The sequence below is a fragment of the Acomys minous genome, assembly GCF_964271855.1.
Source record: "Acomys minous genome assembly, chromosome: 2".
NCBI lineage: Eukaryota > Metazoa > Chordata > Mammalia > Rodentia > Muridae > Acomys > Acomys minous.
Genome location: NC_140484.1, coordinates 64,670,485 through 64,686,424, shown reverse-complemented (window position 1 = coordinate 64,686,424; position 15,940 = coordinate 64,670,485). Strand labels below are relative to the sequence as shown.

Genomic DNA, 15,940 nt, shown 5'->3' with positions numbered 1-15,940 from the left:
GTTTTCCCATTATTCCATTACCAGCTGGCAGACAGGATGCATAGCCCAAATAGGAATTGCTCCTTCCACATGAAGTCATGGGGACCACCGGGAGATGGCCCAGTTCTCTTTCCACCTGGGTGTCTCTAAGGAGTTCCAATGCCCGCCTGGTCCAAACTCAGGATTCTTTCCTTAGGAAGCCTCCTCAGCCATTTGTATGCTGCATCTCTGAAAAGCAGTGTCTGTGCTGGACCTGAAACATCCTCAGATGCAAATGAACCACTGCCAGAGAGGAATTTGCTTACTGAAGTTACAATGGCAAAGTCTAGTTAGAATTTTCAAATCTCCCAGCGTTTTTCCCTGAGGTCTGAGTTGAAGACAATTACTCAGCAATTGGTGGCCAGCTCTCGAGAGAAGGGAGGGGTAGTGGCTGCTTTAATTCTGCAGCCCTTGATTTCCATATGATCATAACATCATATATTTCTGCTGTTCATGACAGAAGAGAAATTCACACTGTGTCAAATTCATTTGTCAGTATTGAAAGAATTTCTACAATAAGAAAATAAGCTCAACAGGAAACCAATTTTTGATTTTTTTTTTTCTGCCTTGTCCTGAGCCAGCAATACAGAGGGAATATTACCACACACACATCTTCCCTCCTGGTTCCCCACTCTGGGACCTTAGTTAAGAATTGCCCTTGAAAACACTGTTCAGGGCCATTTAATCTACTGTTTACTCTTCTTTACATCTGAGGACTCCAGTGAAGGTGAGTGGTCTATGAAGTCTTAAAAGGTGGTTCCATCTAGCATTTTCTCTTTAAGAGGTTAGCTAACACAAACCCAGCTCCTTCAGTATCACCAAGCAGTCTGGAAACAGCTGGGCCCTGAATTTGGATGCATGGAAAAAGCATCTGAAATACTCTGGAGATACTAAAGAAAAGTAAGGACAGATGTCTCAGAATCTTCATCCAAGGAGGACTGTCCTTAACTATCATAGATTTGACTTACAATGCATATTTTCAGAAAGCTATTAAAGTGTACACAGGAATTCACTGGAGCACCTGGCCCTAAGAGCTTAGGAAAGCCATCTCAACCTTGCTGAGCTGCTCTGAGACGGTTCCCAAGGTGACCGGACCATGGAGGGGATGTGTAAGTTGACAAGAAGCCAGGAGCTTGGGAAGTGGATGCAGGATGATCAGGAGTTCAAGGCCAGCCTCTGCTATAGAGAGAGTTCAGAACTAGCCTGGGCTACACTGAACTGTATCTCAAACAACAACAACAATAAACCAACAACAAAAAAACAGCTAATCAAATTTACTTTTTCAGAAACATTTTGCATTTATTTACTTGTCAGTTGACTGTTTTTGTGGGTTTATGTGTTGCATGCCATGGCGCACATGAGGAGGACCAGAGAACAGCCTGTGTGATCCCCTTCTAGTCTGTGGGTCCAGGGGATCAAAACCAAGTTTGTCAGGCTGGCCTCAGGGAAAGTGCCTCTGCCCAAGGAGCTGCCTTCCCAGCTCCCAACCAAACTTTACGATGAGACTTCCTGTTTCCAGGACTGAACAGCTGCCGTAAAGCTAAGTATACAGTGGCCTTTTGGAGCATCTCACTATTAAGCTCTCTTAACCAACTCAGGGCCCCACCTCCTCCCAGGCCCCGCCTCCTCCCCCTCTGCGCATGTCAGGAAACACCCATGGTATGTTTGCTTTGGGCCAGAATTTCCCACACACTCCACCCACCCCTACTATATTTCCATAGCGACTGCATGAAGATGGCAGCATACTGTCTTGCATCTGGCAGTTAAGGAAACTGAGGCGGGCAAGGGTAAACAACGGACTGTGCCAGGGCTTCACTGCGTGTTTCCCTTTCACCTCTGAATCCACCCTTTGTGTCTGCTCAGTTAAAAATGGATCCCAGCCCTTTTGTTTAGTCTCCCTTAGGCTGCTGGACAGTGCTAAACTTTATCAGTAGGGGTCGCTGGAGAGATACAGCTCAGCAGGCTCCTGGGCCAGGCCCTGAGAAGCATGCATATCCGCCCCCACTCCTCCCTATCCCCACGACTGCTGCTGTAGCAGAGGGGTTCAACCTTGTACATCCCCAGGGCAAGCCTCACACGGTGGATTTTCAGCAAGTACTACAGGTACGGCAGTACAAAATATTGCCTGTCATCTGCTGAGCCGCACCGCACCCTTCCAGCACAGTACCCGCGTTCCTGTGGCTGCTTTGGGCTCTTCAGAGCTGCCTCCACATCTTACTAGGCAATGCTTTATCTGGTTAATAATTCGTCAGCTAAACATTCTTGGATTACAGCGTGGTTTCTCCCTGGCTGGGTGCTGACTGGCATCTCCATCTAAGGGCACAGACCAAGAACAGCGGTGACATCCCAGAGCCTCAGATCCTACGGTTCCAGTCAGGTTGCTCACTCTGAAGAGGGCAGATAGAATGAACCACAAGTGAAGATTCTAGTCAATGGAGATGGCTTGCCAACAGCACATGGGAAAGCACACCAAACTGAGTTGGGTTCCCATAGCCTATAGCTTTTGTTACTTGCTTAGTTTTTCAACACAGGATTTCTCTGTGTAGCCCTGGCTGTCCTGGAACTTGCTTTGTAGACCAGCCTGGCCCCAAACTCAGAGATCTGTCTGCCTCTGCCTCGCAAGGACTGGGATTAAAGGCGTGTAACATTACTGCCTGACTTTTGTGGGTCACCATGTGGGTGTCGGGAATTGAACTCAGGACCTCGGGAAGAGCAGACAGTGCTCTTAGCCTCTGAGCCATCTCTCCAGCCCCATTTATTATTTTAAAAATGCCATTCTGTAGTCCAGTGCCTGGACAGGCTGGAACAGGTAGATCTTTGGGGCTCAGTGGCCTGCAAGCCTAGCCTATTTGTCAAGTTTCAGGTCAAACGGGCCTCCGGCCTCCTCAAGTAAACACACATGTACTCCCACACACCTGCATCTGAACATGTGAGCATATATATTTTTATATAAACACAGAGAGACAGATAACAAAGAAAGGAAGGAAGGAAGGAAGGAAAGAAGGAAGGAAGTAGAAAGTGAACGGGCTGACTTAAGGGCATAGCTGAGAGAGGACCATTTTAGGAGAAAGCCCTCAGGTAGAATTTTTAAGTCTGACAATAAATACAAAGACGACAGTACTCCAAAAAGAAGAGACCTGAGCAGCACTGGGAGAGTGAGGAAGGGAGCAACCTTCTGACAGGGCCAGGGGTGGTACCAGGGCTCTTGCATCATTCTCCTGTGGACACTGCCATCCCTGCTTCTCTTACACCAGCTCCTGAGAGGCAATCTCCCCGCCAGGCACTGCAAGCACAGAGGACATTCACAGCAGCCAGAGGTAGAGGAGTAGGAGGAGGAGGAGGAGGAGGAGGAGGAGGAGGAGACATGTTGCCACCCTGGGGTTGTGGCAGGTATCATCGAACTGATCAGAATACATGACAGAGAAATGCTTGCATTTCAAATGACTGGTTTTTTTTTTTATTTCCATTTTTGTTGCAAAACTAATCTGTTCTTAACCCCCCACAAATACATATTTATGAAGGATGCTTGAAAGAAATAAATAAGAGTGGGTACCACTAGGCCATTTGATCCAGATAACTTCCCATGGGTGGGTGGTGGCTGTGGCGAAAACACTGATGTCTTTACTCAGTCATTGTCCTGGGCTCCCACGGGAACTGGTGCTTTGGCTACCGAAGGCTGGCATGGTGGGTGGTTGGGAGAGAGGCAGAGGGGCTCTCCTGCTCACAGTTCTGTGCGCTGCCTCTTCATCTCTCCATTTCAAAGTCAGCCTCTGGCACTCCAGGATGTGTATGCTAAACAAACTGACTTTTGCTTTGGATTTCAGCACTGGCAGCCATGGGGGTGTGGAAGTTAAAATGTGATAGAGTTTTGCTTCTCAAAAATTTGAAAAAAAAATGCCACGCCCCCCCCAAAAAATTCCCAAACATCTAACTAAACACGCTTGAATCTATAAAGATTTCCTACTTGAGTGGGGATGATATAATGAAAACTTCAGAAGCAATGGGTAAAATTCACAAGCGAAAACATGGAAAGGGTTAAATCTAGTAGGTTCCAGGGGAGGGGGGGAGAAGTCCCCTCAATGGATCGCTGACCTATTGCTTCCAGTAGTGTTGCTTTTGTTGTTTGGGTCATTCTGAAAGTGACATTTCCTTTATGGGAAAAAAAAAATCAGAAGTAAAGTAAAAGTTATCTTTCACGTGTGAAGATAGCGTTAAGTTTAATGATTCGTCCGTCGTCATCGGAAGTCTTCCAGATCCAGGCTGTGACTAGCAGGGCCACCTGGGATTATACTGCATTCCTTTGGAGGAGCTGGTCCAGTAATTGCTGTTGGAGCAAAGGAAACAAAAATATCAAGTTCACCTCCTCATCTGTGCACCACCCACCTCGCACCTGTGAGCACCAGGCAGCTACCTTTTTGAAGACTTCTGCCCGGAGCCTGTTACTCTGTAGGATCACTCTTTTCTTTTCCTCTTCTTTTTTCTTTTTAACTTCTGGCAAGTTATTATAGATCCTGAAACAGACAGGAGACAGGATGAGTAATGAGACGGCAGGTGCTAGGTGAGGGGGGTGGCGGGCAGTCTCGGGCTTGTCAGCAGGAAGAAACCCACAGGTAGGGTCTTCCTGCTGTAAGAAGCCATCTGAAGAACTTCCCCTCAGAGGGCAGGAAACCCTGTGGAAAAAGAAGTAGAAAAAGTATAAGAGCCGGAGGGGACGGAGGACACCAGGAGGACAAGGCCCTCTACATCAACTGAGCAAAGCTCATGTGAACTCACAGAGACTGAGACAGCATGCACAGGGCCTACGTGGGGCTGCACCAGGTCCCTATGTAGTATATACTATAGCTTTCAGTTTAGTGTTTTTATGGGACTCCTGAATGCGAATGGGCGGGTCTCTGATTCTAGTGCCTTCTCTTGGGGCTCGTTTCCTTCTGTTGGTTTGACTTGTTCAACTTCAATGTAATGGCTTTTGTTTTATCTTACTATGTTTTATTTTGTTTAAAAAAAAAAGAGTAAAGCATTAAAAAAAAAAAAGATACAAGTACGTTTATAAGCCTACTTAAATTCAAAGAAACCCTGAAAAAGAAAGAACTTCTCTGAGGTCCCAGTACACAGTCACACTGGCGCTGGTGTCTCAATGACACTTCCTGGGCAGAGCAGCAGGCAAGCTGGGGAGGCCAGGTGTTTATGCGGGAGTCATCCAGCATTTGCAGGGATAATGATTTTGGGGGGTAACTACTTGTAAAAGGAGGGATGTTCAACTAACTGGTTTGCCATTCTGGGCACCCACATTCCCTCCATAGTCCCATTTTTTTTTTTTTGCCATCTGACTTTTGACTTCCTGTGATTTGACAAGGAACAGATGGATGGCAGTGGCAGGCATCATATACTGAGGGAAAATGCTTGTTTCTCTTAGTGTGTGGTATGTCAGATTAGGCTGATTCTAAATGCATTCCAAACTCCAGTAATTTGTTCTTGTCCCCAAGTAAAATTAAGAGCTTCTGATTACCAGTGGGGTCTAAGGGACCCTTGTCTGGAAAGTTGCTTCCTTCTCCCCACCCCTCCTTCACATAAGCCATTTAGGGCCTGGTGCCAACTGATTTTCCTCTAACACAAGGTGGTCACTGCATCCCAAGCCTGTAGGTTGCTAAGCTGTTACAAGGCCCTTGGTTCAAACATCTTTCTCATTTTCCCCTCATGTATGAAAGTCAGGTGGAACACATTTGAGATTTTATGCCCTTAAAGAAGCATGAGCGCAAAGTATAAAAGGACAGTGACAGTATCAGTAGGTGGCATCTTGGTTACTGAGCATCAGGCTTGTCACCAGATATGAATACACACACTCAACCCTCATAGTGGCTGGAAGAGGTATGTAAGGGGGCCCTGCCATACAACGAGGAACATAAGTTCCAGCAAGATCAAGAGATTTGGGTAGAGTGTTTGGGCTGGCTAATGGTGGGCTGGCATTGGGACCTCAAGCTGCGTGTGTCCTACTCACTATGAAGCACTGTGCCCCAACTACACTGCGCACTGCTCTACACGACCTCCTACACAGGCCTGTGATTTGATGGAGATCATCACTCTGGTTATTAGTGAGGGCCAAGTAAATGTGTGACTAAAGAACACCCCTTCGCTGCTCTCTGGAGCGCATGGAACAAGGACCAGCAGAGAAGTCTACTAGGGAACTGGTCTCAGAGCCCTCGAGTGGGCAGTTCCTCAGGTCCAGACGCTGCCTCTCCTGGAGCTGTCCATCCAACTGGGAAGTTCAGACAAAAGTGTCTGGGCTGCCCCCGCCTCCTCTGGCCCTGTACCGTTTCCTCAAATAAGATCCCCCTAATATATAATAGCATGCCCCCACAAAGACACTGCACAGACAGTCAAAACTGAGGCCAGAAATCTGCATCTTGGGAAAGCTTACAGATGCAAGCTACAGAAGGGAAGGCATACACAGAACACCACGACGTGTGGTTGAAGACCAGATGTCTGCTTAATGTACAAAACAAACAAACAAAAAACCAAACAACAACAACAACAACAACAACAACAACAACAACAAACCGGGGGCTTTTAAGGAGAAGGGAGAGGAGAGAGACTATAAGCATCCTAGCAGGTAGGTCTGGGGCTGAGTGAAGGAGAGCTGACTAACTGGTCTTTAGGGAGCTTCAGCTTTGCCTCTGTTGCTTGATTTTAAATAACAATATAACCAACGAATGTAAGCCATGACAAGGAACCCAAAGAAAAAGCAGTTTCAGGTTGACTGTGGGGAGCTGGGGTCAGAGACCAGCGCTGCACACTCCACAGAGCAAAGATATCTGATGGCTTGGTTGGTCTGAGAGCGGTATATAGGGCAGCCACAGGCTGTGGATACAGTGCCACATCATAGCTTACTGGTCCTCCTCAGACATCAGTTTCTTGCCAGGACAGAACTCTGCCTACTAATGCTTCTTTGAAGTCCATTATTTAAATTGCTTGGTTGACAAGGCCTTATAATAGCAGTTTAAGGTTTCGGGACCAATAAGGAAAGGCTTTTTGTTGTTGCCCCCCCCCCCCCGCCCGCGCCGCCCCGCCAAATTAAAGAGAATACTTTTGTTGCAAAGTATATACAACTTTTCATTTATCAAACAGCGACTCTGAAATGCAGCGAGACCCTTTATAAGCTCCAGTTAGAATGCTGGGAGTCATGCCATTAATGGTATGCCCCCACTTTTTATTTTCTTACTTTCAAAGAGGTTCCCTGTAGGTAACCAAAGTTACTTAATTATCGTGGAAACAACATAATCACAGTAAAAGCAGGGATTTAGGGTCTAGAATGGGGGCAAAATTATTCTTCCTATTTCGTTGGTGTCTCTGAGTGCACTACCAATTTGATTTAATTACTATAATCTCTCCCAGGACTAGGTACTTTATTACAGATTAATGACGTTTTATGTGTGTGAACATGGCCAGCCCTGCTGAGTTTTTGTTTCCTGGTTAAGAGGCCAGGTCCAGGAAAGAATGGTAGCCTTTGTGTGCCCCCGGGGTGGTAAGAGTTAGTGGGAGTCTTAGATAGTGACTGGCCAGGCAGTGCAGGGAAAACCCTGGCAGCCCCTGCCAAGACTGCCACAGACAGACTTGCCAGAAGAGCTGGTTTGTGGCCCCTCTGAGGCCCCTCTGGCTCCCTCGCTCTATTGGCTTCCAGCTTGGAAGCTTTTCCTTAGGACGGCCACAGTCAAGGCCCTCCAGGAAAACGGGTTCTCTCCTCCTCGTAAAATTACTTTCAAAGGTGCAGCCACACATGGCTCCTGCCCAGAGCCACGAGGCAAAGGCATCGAAGAGTTCCAGTTCAGAATCTGCTGATCACTTAGGGACCAATTAGGGGCCTGCTCCCGAATCCAAGACCCTCCACTTTCCTAAGGTTGGTCCAAGAGCAGCAACAGGAGCAAAGACATTTTCCGTGGCACCATTCGGCAACTTTACTCACCTCAGCCAGGTTTTCAGATCGGCAGCCAAAAGCATCTCAGCCCTTAAATGTGAGCCTGGAAGCCCTGGCCCAAGGGACAGCATCTGGGTCCTCCAAGCCTCCCCACCTGCTCCCACAGCTCTTTCCATGCCTCCCACAAGAGTCAAGTACCTTTTAGATCTCATGTGCATCTCCCTCTCTGAAATGCATCTTTCTTTGGGTTTGAACAAGTTATCTGGAAGAAACAGAACAAAGATTAATTTCGGGAGACACAGAACATCACAATGTATGGAGCAAACCCTGAGGTGGGATCCAGAACATTCCCTGTGGTTGTTCCCTCCTGCAAGGCATAAGCCTGTGATAAAATACTGTGGATTTTCAAATGACCAGCCAGGAGCTGGTCTCAGCGATAGTTAAACAGGGTGAAAGCACCGTCAGGATCAATTTCAGTTATCAACTTGATGCAACCTACAACCAACCACGGGGGAAGGACGTCTTCGTGAGGAATTATTTGGATCAGGCTGGCCTGTGGACATGTCTGTTGGGTTGTCTTGGTTGCTAATTGAAGTAGGAAAGCTCACACTGAACAAAACTGGTGTCGTTTCGTGGCTAGGCCCTGCATATGTTAAGAGCACTGGCTGTTCTTGCAGAGGACTCAGCCTCAGCACCCAACACCAATATGATGGCTCACAGCTAACTGGCTATAACTCCAGTTTCAAGGGATCTGATACTTTCTTCCAGCCTCTGTGGGCACCACGCAGGCACATAAGTGCACACGTGTATACAAACACTCATATGCATAAAATAAAAATAATTATTTAAAAAAAATAGAAAAACCTGCCAAAGCAAGGATCCCTGAATGTATTCTCTGTCTGCTCTTAACTTTGACTCGCACCAATAACAGACTGAGATTTGGAACTGTAAGCCTTATAAGTCCTTTCCTCCCTTACGTCACTTCTTGACAGGATATTTTAATCACAGCACAGGAGCCAGTGCCCAGACAGCTGCCCCAGCAAACACTTCTTCTAGCAGTAAGAAGCCACGTCTTAGTGGGCAAAGAGACAAGTGTGAGGTCTCCTGCTCAAAGGAAAACTCCTATACTGGGTTTCTGAGGGTTCTAAGGACAGGGAGACCTCCCAGCCCTCCCTAGAGCATTCTGAGAGAGGAAGGTCTGCCTCTTGCCTGCGTCAGCAAGGAGACTCAGAGACTTCTGCCTGCACAGCATGAAAGCCCTCTTAGCTTCGCTAAGGTCTGGAAAAGTCACATATGCTAGTACCCTTTGACTGAAAAAATACTTTAAAGTAGCCCCCCCCCAAAAAAAAATCACGAGATTGTTTTGGTTTTTGCTTTTAACCTAAGTATATGTAAGGGTTAGCTTCAATTGTCAATTAGACAAAACCTTGTATCACCTGGGAATAGAGCCTTAGTGGCCTTTGGGCTTGTTTGTGGTGGGTCGTGAAGTCTCAGCCCACTGTGGGTAGCACCATTCCCTAGGCAGAAGGTTCTGAATTGTATGGGAGTGGAGAAATCCAGTCAAGCACATCCAAGGAAGCAAGCAAGCAAGCAAACATGCATGTGTTCATTTCCCTATGCTCTTGGCTGTGGCTGTTGGAAATTTCTGCTTTGATGTCCCCCTAGTGGTGACCTGTAAGGTAAAACAAACTGTGTGGGAAGGATTGTAAGCTTTGTGAAAGCAGTCTTGGCAGGCTTTGCCCTTACACACACCATGGATACTCCCTGAGATTAACCTTGAGATGGACTGGATAGAGCCATCATGGGCCTGGAATTCAGGAAGTGGACCTGGGGACTCCACCTGGACTATTGTGTTTCTAATCGACCCTCAATGGGAGAGAGAGAGAGAGAGAGAGAGAGAGAGAGAGAGAGAGAGAGAGAGAGAGAAGAGAGAGAGAAGAGAGAGAACGCACCCCTTGCACGTGATATACAGACATGTGGAGAGGACAGAGAGAGCAGTGGGCTCAGACCAGGCTTGAGTGCACGTGGATCGGGAAGAGGATCAACGAATAGGCCGGACCAACTCACAGGCCAGAGACACCTAGGGACCCGTCCCGTGGCACAGACACCGGAAGGTTCACTCATGTTTCCCTTTAACCTTTTTTCCCTTTTGTGTAAGCTAATTGGGTTGTATAATAAAGTTTAATTGTTAAGAAACAGAACCAACAAACCCTTTTCTCCCTTAAGCTTCTTTTTGTCAGTGCATTTTATCACAATAGAAACCCAAATAGAACATTCTGTGTGTGTGTGTGTGTGTGTGTGTGTGTGTGTGTGCTCACGCATGTGCATTACACATACATACATATTTAGATTCATATATGGATCATTTCTTTAAAATGGTATATTTTAAAACATACTTTAAGCCATTTACAATACCTAGGGGGTGGGGGTGGGGAAGCAGTGACTTTGGAATGCCCAGGAAACTGAATCTTAGTTTAGCCAAGGGTGCGGTCTGACTAGTTCTTCTCTAGCGCTTGGCACAAGGGAGTGCATCTGAGCAGCTGCCATGTCTTCTGCATAGCCCAGACCACCAGCTCACTGCCTTCACTCAGCATAAGCAGACAGGCTTCCATGGAGGTGCAGGGACACAGGGCCCTTAGGGAACCTGTTCCCCTCTGGACAACAAAGCATAGGCACTGATTCACAGTGTGGAAAACACCTCTGTGGACAAGCTTGCACCCTGTCCTAGTGGTCATTAAAGAAAAGAATGTGGCATTATTATGAACTTCAGAAACAAGAGTCAAGGGAGAAACAGAAGAGAAACAACAACAACAACAATATTTCCAATTAAAAGGAGAAAGACCCCAGGGCTCAGAGAGGTGGGGACTGTGAGAGGAGAGAAGACATCACCACACGATGCAGTGAACCACGGTTCCTCCTGGTGCCCCGCCCTAAGCCTCCACTCCAGACAGGGATCCTGGAATTTCCCAGAAGCAGCAGAGTACCAGCTAAGTCTGTCTGGATCTTGGCAAAGCAAATGTGTGCTTATTTGAAGACTTCCTTCAGAGAGGGAGGAAGCCGTACACAGAGTCTCAGGCCCACTTTTGGGTTAGCGTTCTTTAGCACCCACTGGAGGCCAGGGTGGAGCCAGGGTGGAGGCAGTGGAGGCAGAGGCACCATGTCCTGGGGCGGGGATAAAAACATTAGAAACTGCATTTGTAAGACCTTTCATAATCGCCAATGGACCTTATGGGAGAAATCAGAGGTTTATTTTCTCCTTTGTCTGCTTCTTCAGAGCACCTGACACCACGATTAAGCTTTGGTTCTGTTTCCAGGAGGAAACCAAAAGAAACGTGAGCCACCTGAAGATTCTGTGGTTCTGTTTTCTGAACTGTTCTCAGCTTGCTGCATGAGAGCAGGAGGTCAGATCCTGGACCTAAGCAGTCCTTGATGGGCACAAAACAAGCAGCTCTGTTACCTAAGAAGGCTCAAGGCTGGTGGGCTCACCCTGACCCCGTGGGCGGTGGTTGCTATGGATTTTGAGTTTGCTTAATCTCACCAAGCCCTTCTAGCAAAAGGAGGAAGTGATGGGGCCTCTTGGCCAGGAGAAAAAGAGAGAGAGGCAGAAAGCGGAAGGTCACCTCCCTGGAGGGAGTGGATGAAGTCCACCAGTGCACTCTGGGTGATTCCAACTTCACCAGAGTAGAAAGACTCCACCTGCCTCAGCTGGGGCTTTAGTTTCACGCCCGTTGCTGTCAGAAAATATCCTGACAGAAGCAAACTAAGAGGAGAAGGGGTTTGCTTGGCTTACAGTTCCGGGACAGTCCATCATTTCAGGGAAGGCAAGGCAAGAGCTTGAGGCAACTAGTCATCTCCATAGTCAAAAGCAGAGAGAGAGAATGAAGGCACGGCTACTACTGCTCAGCTAGATTTCTCTAGCTGAGAGATTACACCCAGGGCCCTAAACCCAGGAATAATATCATCTACTTTCAGGCTGGGTCTTCACACTAATTAAGAGAATTGACAGTTATACATACAGACAGACAGACCGACTCACCAGCCCCTCCTTCTGACTTCCTTTGGCAAGGCCACACCTCCTTAAGCCCTTTCCTGTGTCAAAGTCAACAAACGACAAGGTACCAAGTCCTCCAACCCTGGTGACGTGCTCATGGAGTTTTTCACTGTAGGTCTGGTGCTCACTGGTTTTCAAAGGGTGGGTTTTACCTGCTCAGGTTCCCTGTACGTGAGTGAGAGGCAGGACTTGGTTCAGGCCCTGTTAGCCTGGTGCCATCCACATGTACTATGGACCTCAATACTCTGACACTAACTTGAGGCTATAGAATTTTTTTTTCTTTTTGAGAGCTAAAAACAAGGGCTCTTCCATTTCACACGAGATCAACCCCAAGCTCAGTTCCCACACACCCCTTCCTTTTATAGCTCTTCAAGGGACACAGTGTGACTCATGGGGGATTCATCTCAAGGGGTGAATTATGGCACATGTCTCCCATGGACTCATGTGTTTGAACACTTGGGGATGCTTTTGGAGGTGGGCCTTGCTGGAGGAAATGGGATGCTGGTGGGGGTGGGGGGCTGGCCTTGGAGTTTCTATCGCTCGGTTTTACTTCCTGAGCCACCCAGACAAAAGGGAAACCACCTCTCACTCTTACCACAGCTGTGAGCCGCCTGTGCTGACATGCCTTGCCCACCATGAGGGGCTGTACTCTCCAACAGAGAGCCAGAACAAACCCTTCCTCTCTCTCGTGCTGATTTGTCAGCTGTTTAGTCACAGCAACAAGACGCCCCTCCTGTATGTGCTTTGCTCAAAGATATGAGGAAATCCCATCTGCTCATTCCCGCTTACGGAAGTTTTACTTTTATAAAACTAAGAGACTGGTGAGAATCATTTTTAACCTTCTTCTGGATCCTTTAAGGATTTTCTTAGAGTTGCATATATTCTGGCTGCTTTGGAGGAAAGAGACTACAATTATATGTTCTCTCTTATCATTCAAATGGAGGGGACTGTTCTTCAATAAAATTACCAAGGTAAGCTGCATGCCGGAAAACACACACACACACACACACACACACACACACACACACACACACACACACACCTCCTTCTGACTTCATTTGGCAAGGCCAGGCTTCCTTAAGCCCCTGCCTGTCTCAAAGTCAACCAAAGAAACAAGGTACCAAGTCCTCCAAGCCTCTGAGGCTGATCTTGTAAAACCCAAGTCTCCAAATCCCATTAATTTGTATAAACACAGGCAGGTATTTATCACAAGCTCTACATCAATTGCCTGTGAGAGCATGGATGGGGTCAGGTGCCCTCAGCATACAGCCTCCTGATAGTGTCATGTCACTAGGAAGCAGCCAGGACCCCCCTGATGCCAGCACAGCTGGTTGCTTGGAGGCTTGGACCCTTCACCTCCGACAAACCTTACAGCTCCCATGGGATGGCAGAGTTTCACCTCCCTCTGCAGTGGTCTATGTGAAAGTTAACCCGACAAGATCCATCCCAACCATGAACTCCCAGGAGCCTCTTTTGGTCACGCCGAGCTCTTGAAAGTACGTTTTAAACATGTACTTCTCCTGAGAAATACTCAAACTGAGTCCTGCCTGTTGGAACACAGCAAAGCCAATAAGCTGCCCTGGGGAGTAGAGGCTTGGTTTGCACCTCCTTAAGTCTTCTGTAAAAAGCATTAAAGCCTGGTCTTTCTGGGGAGAGTGGAAGTGTGGGGTATTCTAGGGCTTGCCAATTTGCATATATTCTAGGACCACAGGTTGGGCATCGAGTGATTTCAGATAGGCAGCCGGCTGGAGCCATCACGCCATGGTTCCTAAGGTCCAGTTCAGACCTCTCACACTCAGCGTGTCTATCCATCTCGCCACTGCGGAACCTCTCATTGATCTGGAGTAGGCAATAGTGGGCTGATCTACCTTGGCCTAATGAGAGCTTCAGAAATTAACCACACAAAGGCTTAGTGGGGATTCAAAGAGCGCTGACTCTGAATTCCTGAGATAGGAAAGCCCTGTGCTGGGTTTTCTAACGTCTCTCACCTCTCTAACGTCCTGTCCTGCTTATGTGGAATCCTGTCCCTGCTGGCAGCTGCACTCGGTGACCGACTTGATCTAGGAGCATGGGAGGTAGGTGGAGGCCCCAAAGTGGCTGGTGTGGTCATGAAAACAAAGGTGTATGTCCACTGTCATGCCAACACACGAGAGAGTTTGAAAAAGCAGTGCAGATCTCTGTTCCTTCTGGACAAGAGGAAGAAAGGGAAAAAAAAATCCCAAGGGGGTCTCCAGTAAACAAATGCTGTGAGAAATAAGATGAGGTCTCAGGCGGAGCATAGAAACCATTCTCCCCACAGTGCGTCGCCCACAAGCTGAAAGCAGGGCCACCATCTCAGGGTTTACGTGAGAAGACGAAGGTGGAAGGGAGTGAAGGGTTGAGTTGAAAAGGGGCCTTTGGGAAAGGTGAATGAAAGGGGCCAATATGACCGTGGCAGCCAGGAACCTCCCCTCTGGGAAGACTTTGCAGCAAGGTGATTCTCATCCTTTTCCTGACTCCACAGAGGTTTTCTCTGATAGGACTGTAGACTTGAATCGCAGCTATCTGACTGTTGCCTTTCCCCCAAAGTAGCATAGAAGCCCTAAGGCAAGGTGAATCTGTTTTCTATCCATTCACGCTGCCCAGTTCAGCACCCCTGCCCTTGCCTAGCCACACTCCACTCCTCTAACCAGAGAACATGCGATGCCCCACAGTGATACTTATTGCCTGGCCTAGCGAAGGGCAAAGGGATCAAACAATCTTCATTAGTTCCCCGTAAAAGCCAAAGGGATTGCCAAAGAGGTCTAGCCTAAAGATTGCCAAGGACTTAAGGGTCCATAAGTTAGACTTAGAGAAATCTCATTCACTAGTGTTGGCAGCACCAGAGGCCACTGAACTAAACCAGATCCCCACTTTCCTTGAGACCAGAAGCCCCACAGTGACTTCCAAAGGGGCTCTGGCCACTTCCAAAGAAAGGTGCATGCCTGTTGTCCTTCAGGAGCTCCTGCAATGCCCACGAAACAGAAGGAACTCTACCTGGAAGATGGGTGGCTTCACTGGGCCCTAGAATGTAATGACCCTGATTCTTAATGATCTAACTCAGCAAGACAGGAAACTCTACATAAAGATAATATAAGCATCCATAAATAAAGTAGTATACTTTTATAATGCACACAGGGTGATTCTTTTGTCTTGAGTGACTCATAACTAAGTCTAACTTGTGTCAAGTTGACAAAGAACTAGCTAGCACACCTATATTTGAGGATCCATGTTACATGACATACAGTAGTATGAAGGGTAAGAAAAAAAGCCAAGCCCTTCTGTGGGCTTCACAGCCTGAGGCAGGAATGCCAGACAAAGGATGCCCAATTGAATTTGCACTTACAATGAACAACAAAGCCCTTAAAGTTGTAGACATCTTAGATGCTGCGCAGAACCTAGTTATTCAAGGAGTTGTTAACTGCAGTTGATCTGAAATGCTGCTCTGGCCTTGTGTGAGAGTTAATGTTGATCCTGGCTGCAGATGCAATGTGACCGGCTACACTCAGCTCTGCCATACTGGCTGTACGCTTAAATTGAGGAACCTGCCCTTCCCTGAGCTTCTTTTTTCAGGTATCTGATCACAGGAATGAGGAATGAGAAAAGTAACAGGTATACCAGCATTCAACATTTCTGTTTGCTGAATGGATGCTGAGCTTTGTGTACTCACAGAGCACAGCCATGCCATGATAACACAGCATCAGGGCCCCATGTGGATGGGGAAGCAGACTATGTCAGGTCTTTGTCATCCACTCAACCTTCCGGTCATTGTCAGCTTGAGTTCTGCCCTGTCTGGCAGGCTTCTCTCTTTTCTCTGCTTATTTCATATCATAGCATCTCTGAAGCACTTTCCAGGGTCTGTGACAGGTTCTTCATTTTCCAGACATCTTTGTGCTGGGCACTAGCACAGATAGCACAGGAGCCAGAACGTGCACAGCTCTGGG

At 47.5% G+C, this 15,940-nt stretch overlaps 1 protein-coding gene across 4 annotated transcripts in view; it reads right to left on the bottom strand.

Moving 5' to 3' along the window:
- Positions 1–3,457: 3,457 nt before the first annotated feature.
- The window catches only part of LOC311580043 ((E2-independent) E3 ubiquitin-conjugating enzyme FATS), a 240,395-nt gene continuing 227,912 nt past the window's right edge, over positions 3,458–15,940 (bottom strand). For all 4 annotated transcript variants that reach the window (XM_084751209.1, XM_084751210.1, XM_084751211.1 and 1 more), the window contains 3 exons: positions 8,126–8,189; positions 4,430–4,529; positions 3,458–4,342 (listed from right to left, as the gene is read on the bottom strand). In XM_084751209.1, the coding sequence (XP_084607335.1) occupies positions 4,304–4,342; positions 4,430–4,529; positions 8,126–8,189 (203 nt within the window). In that variant the 3' untranslated portion in view covers positions 3,458–4,303. The remainder of the gene's footprint in view (positions 4,343–4,429; positions 4,530–8,125; positions 8,190–15,940) is intronic.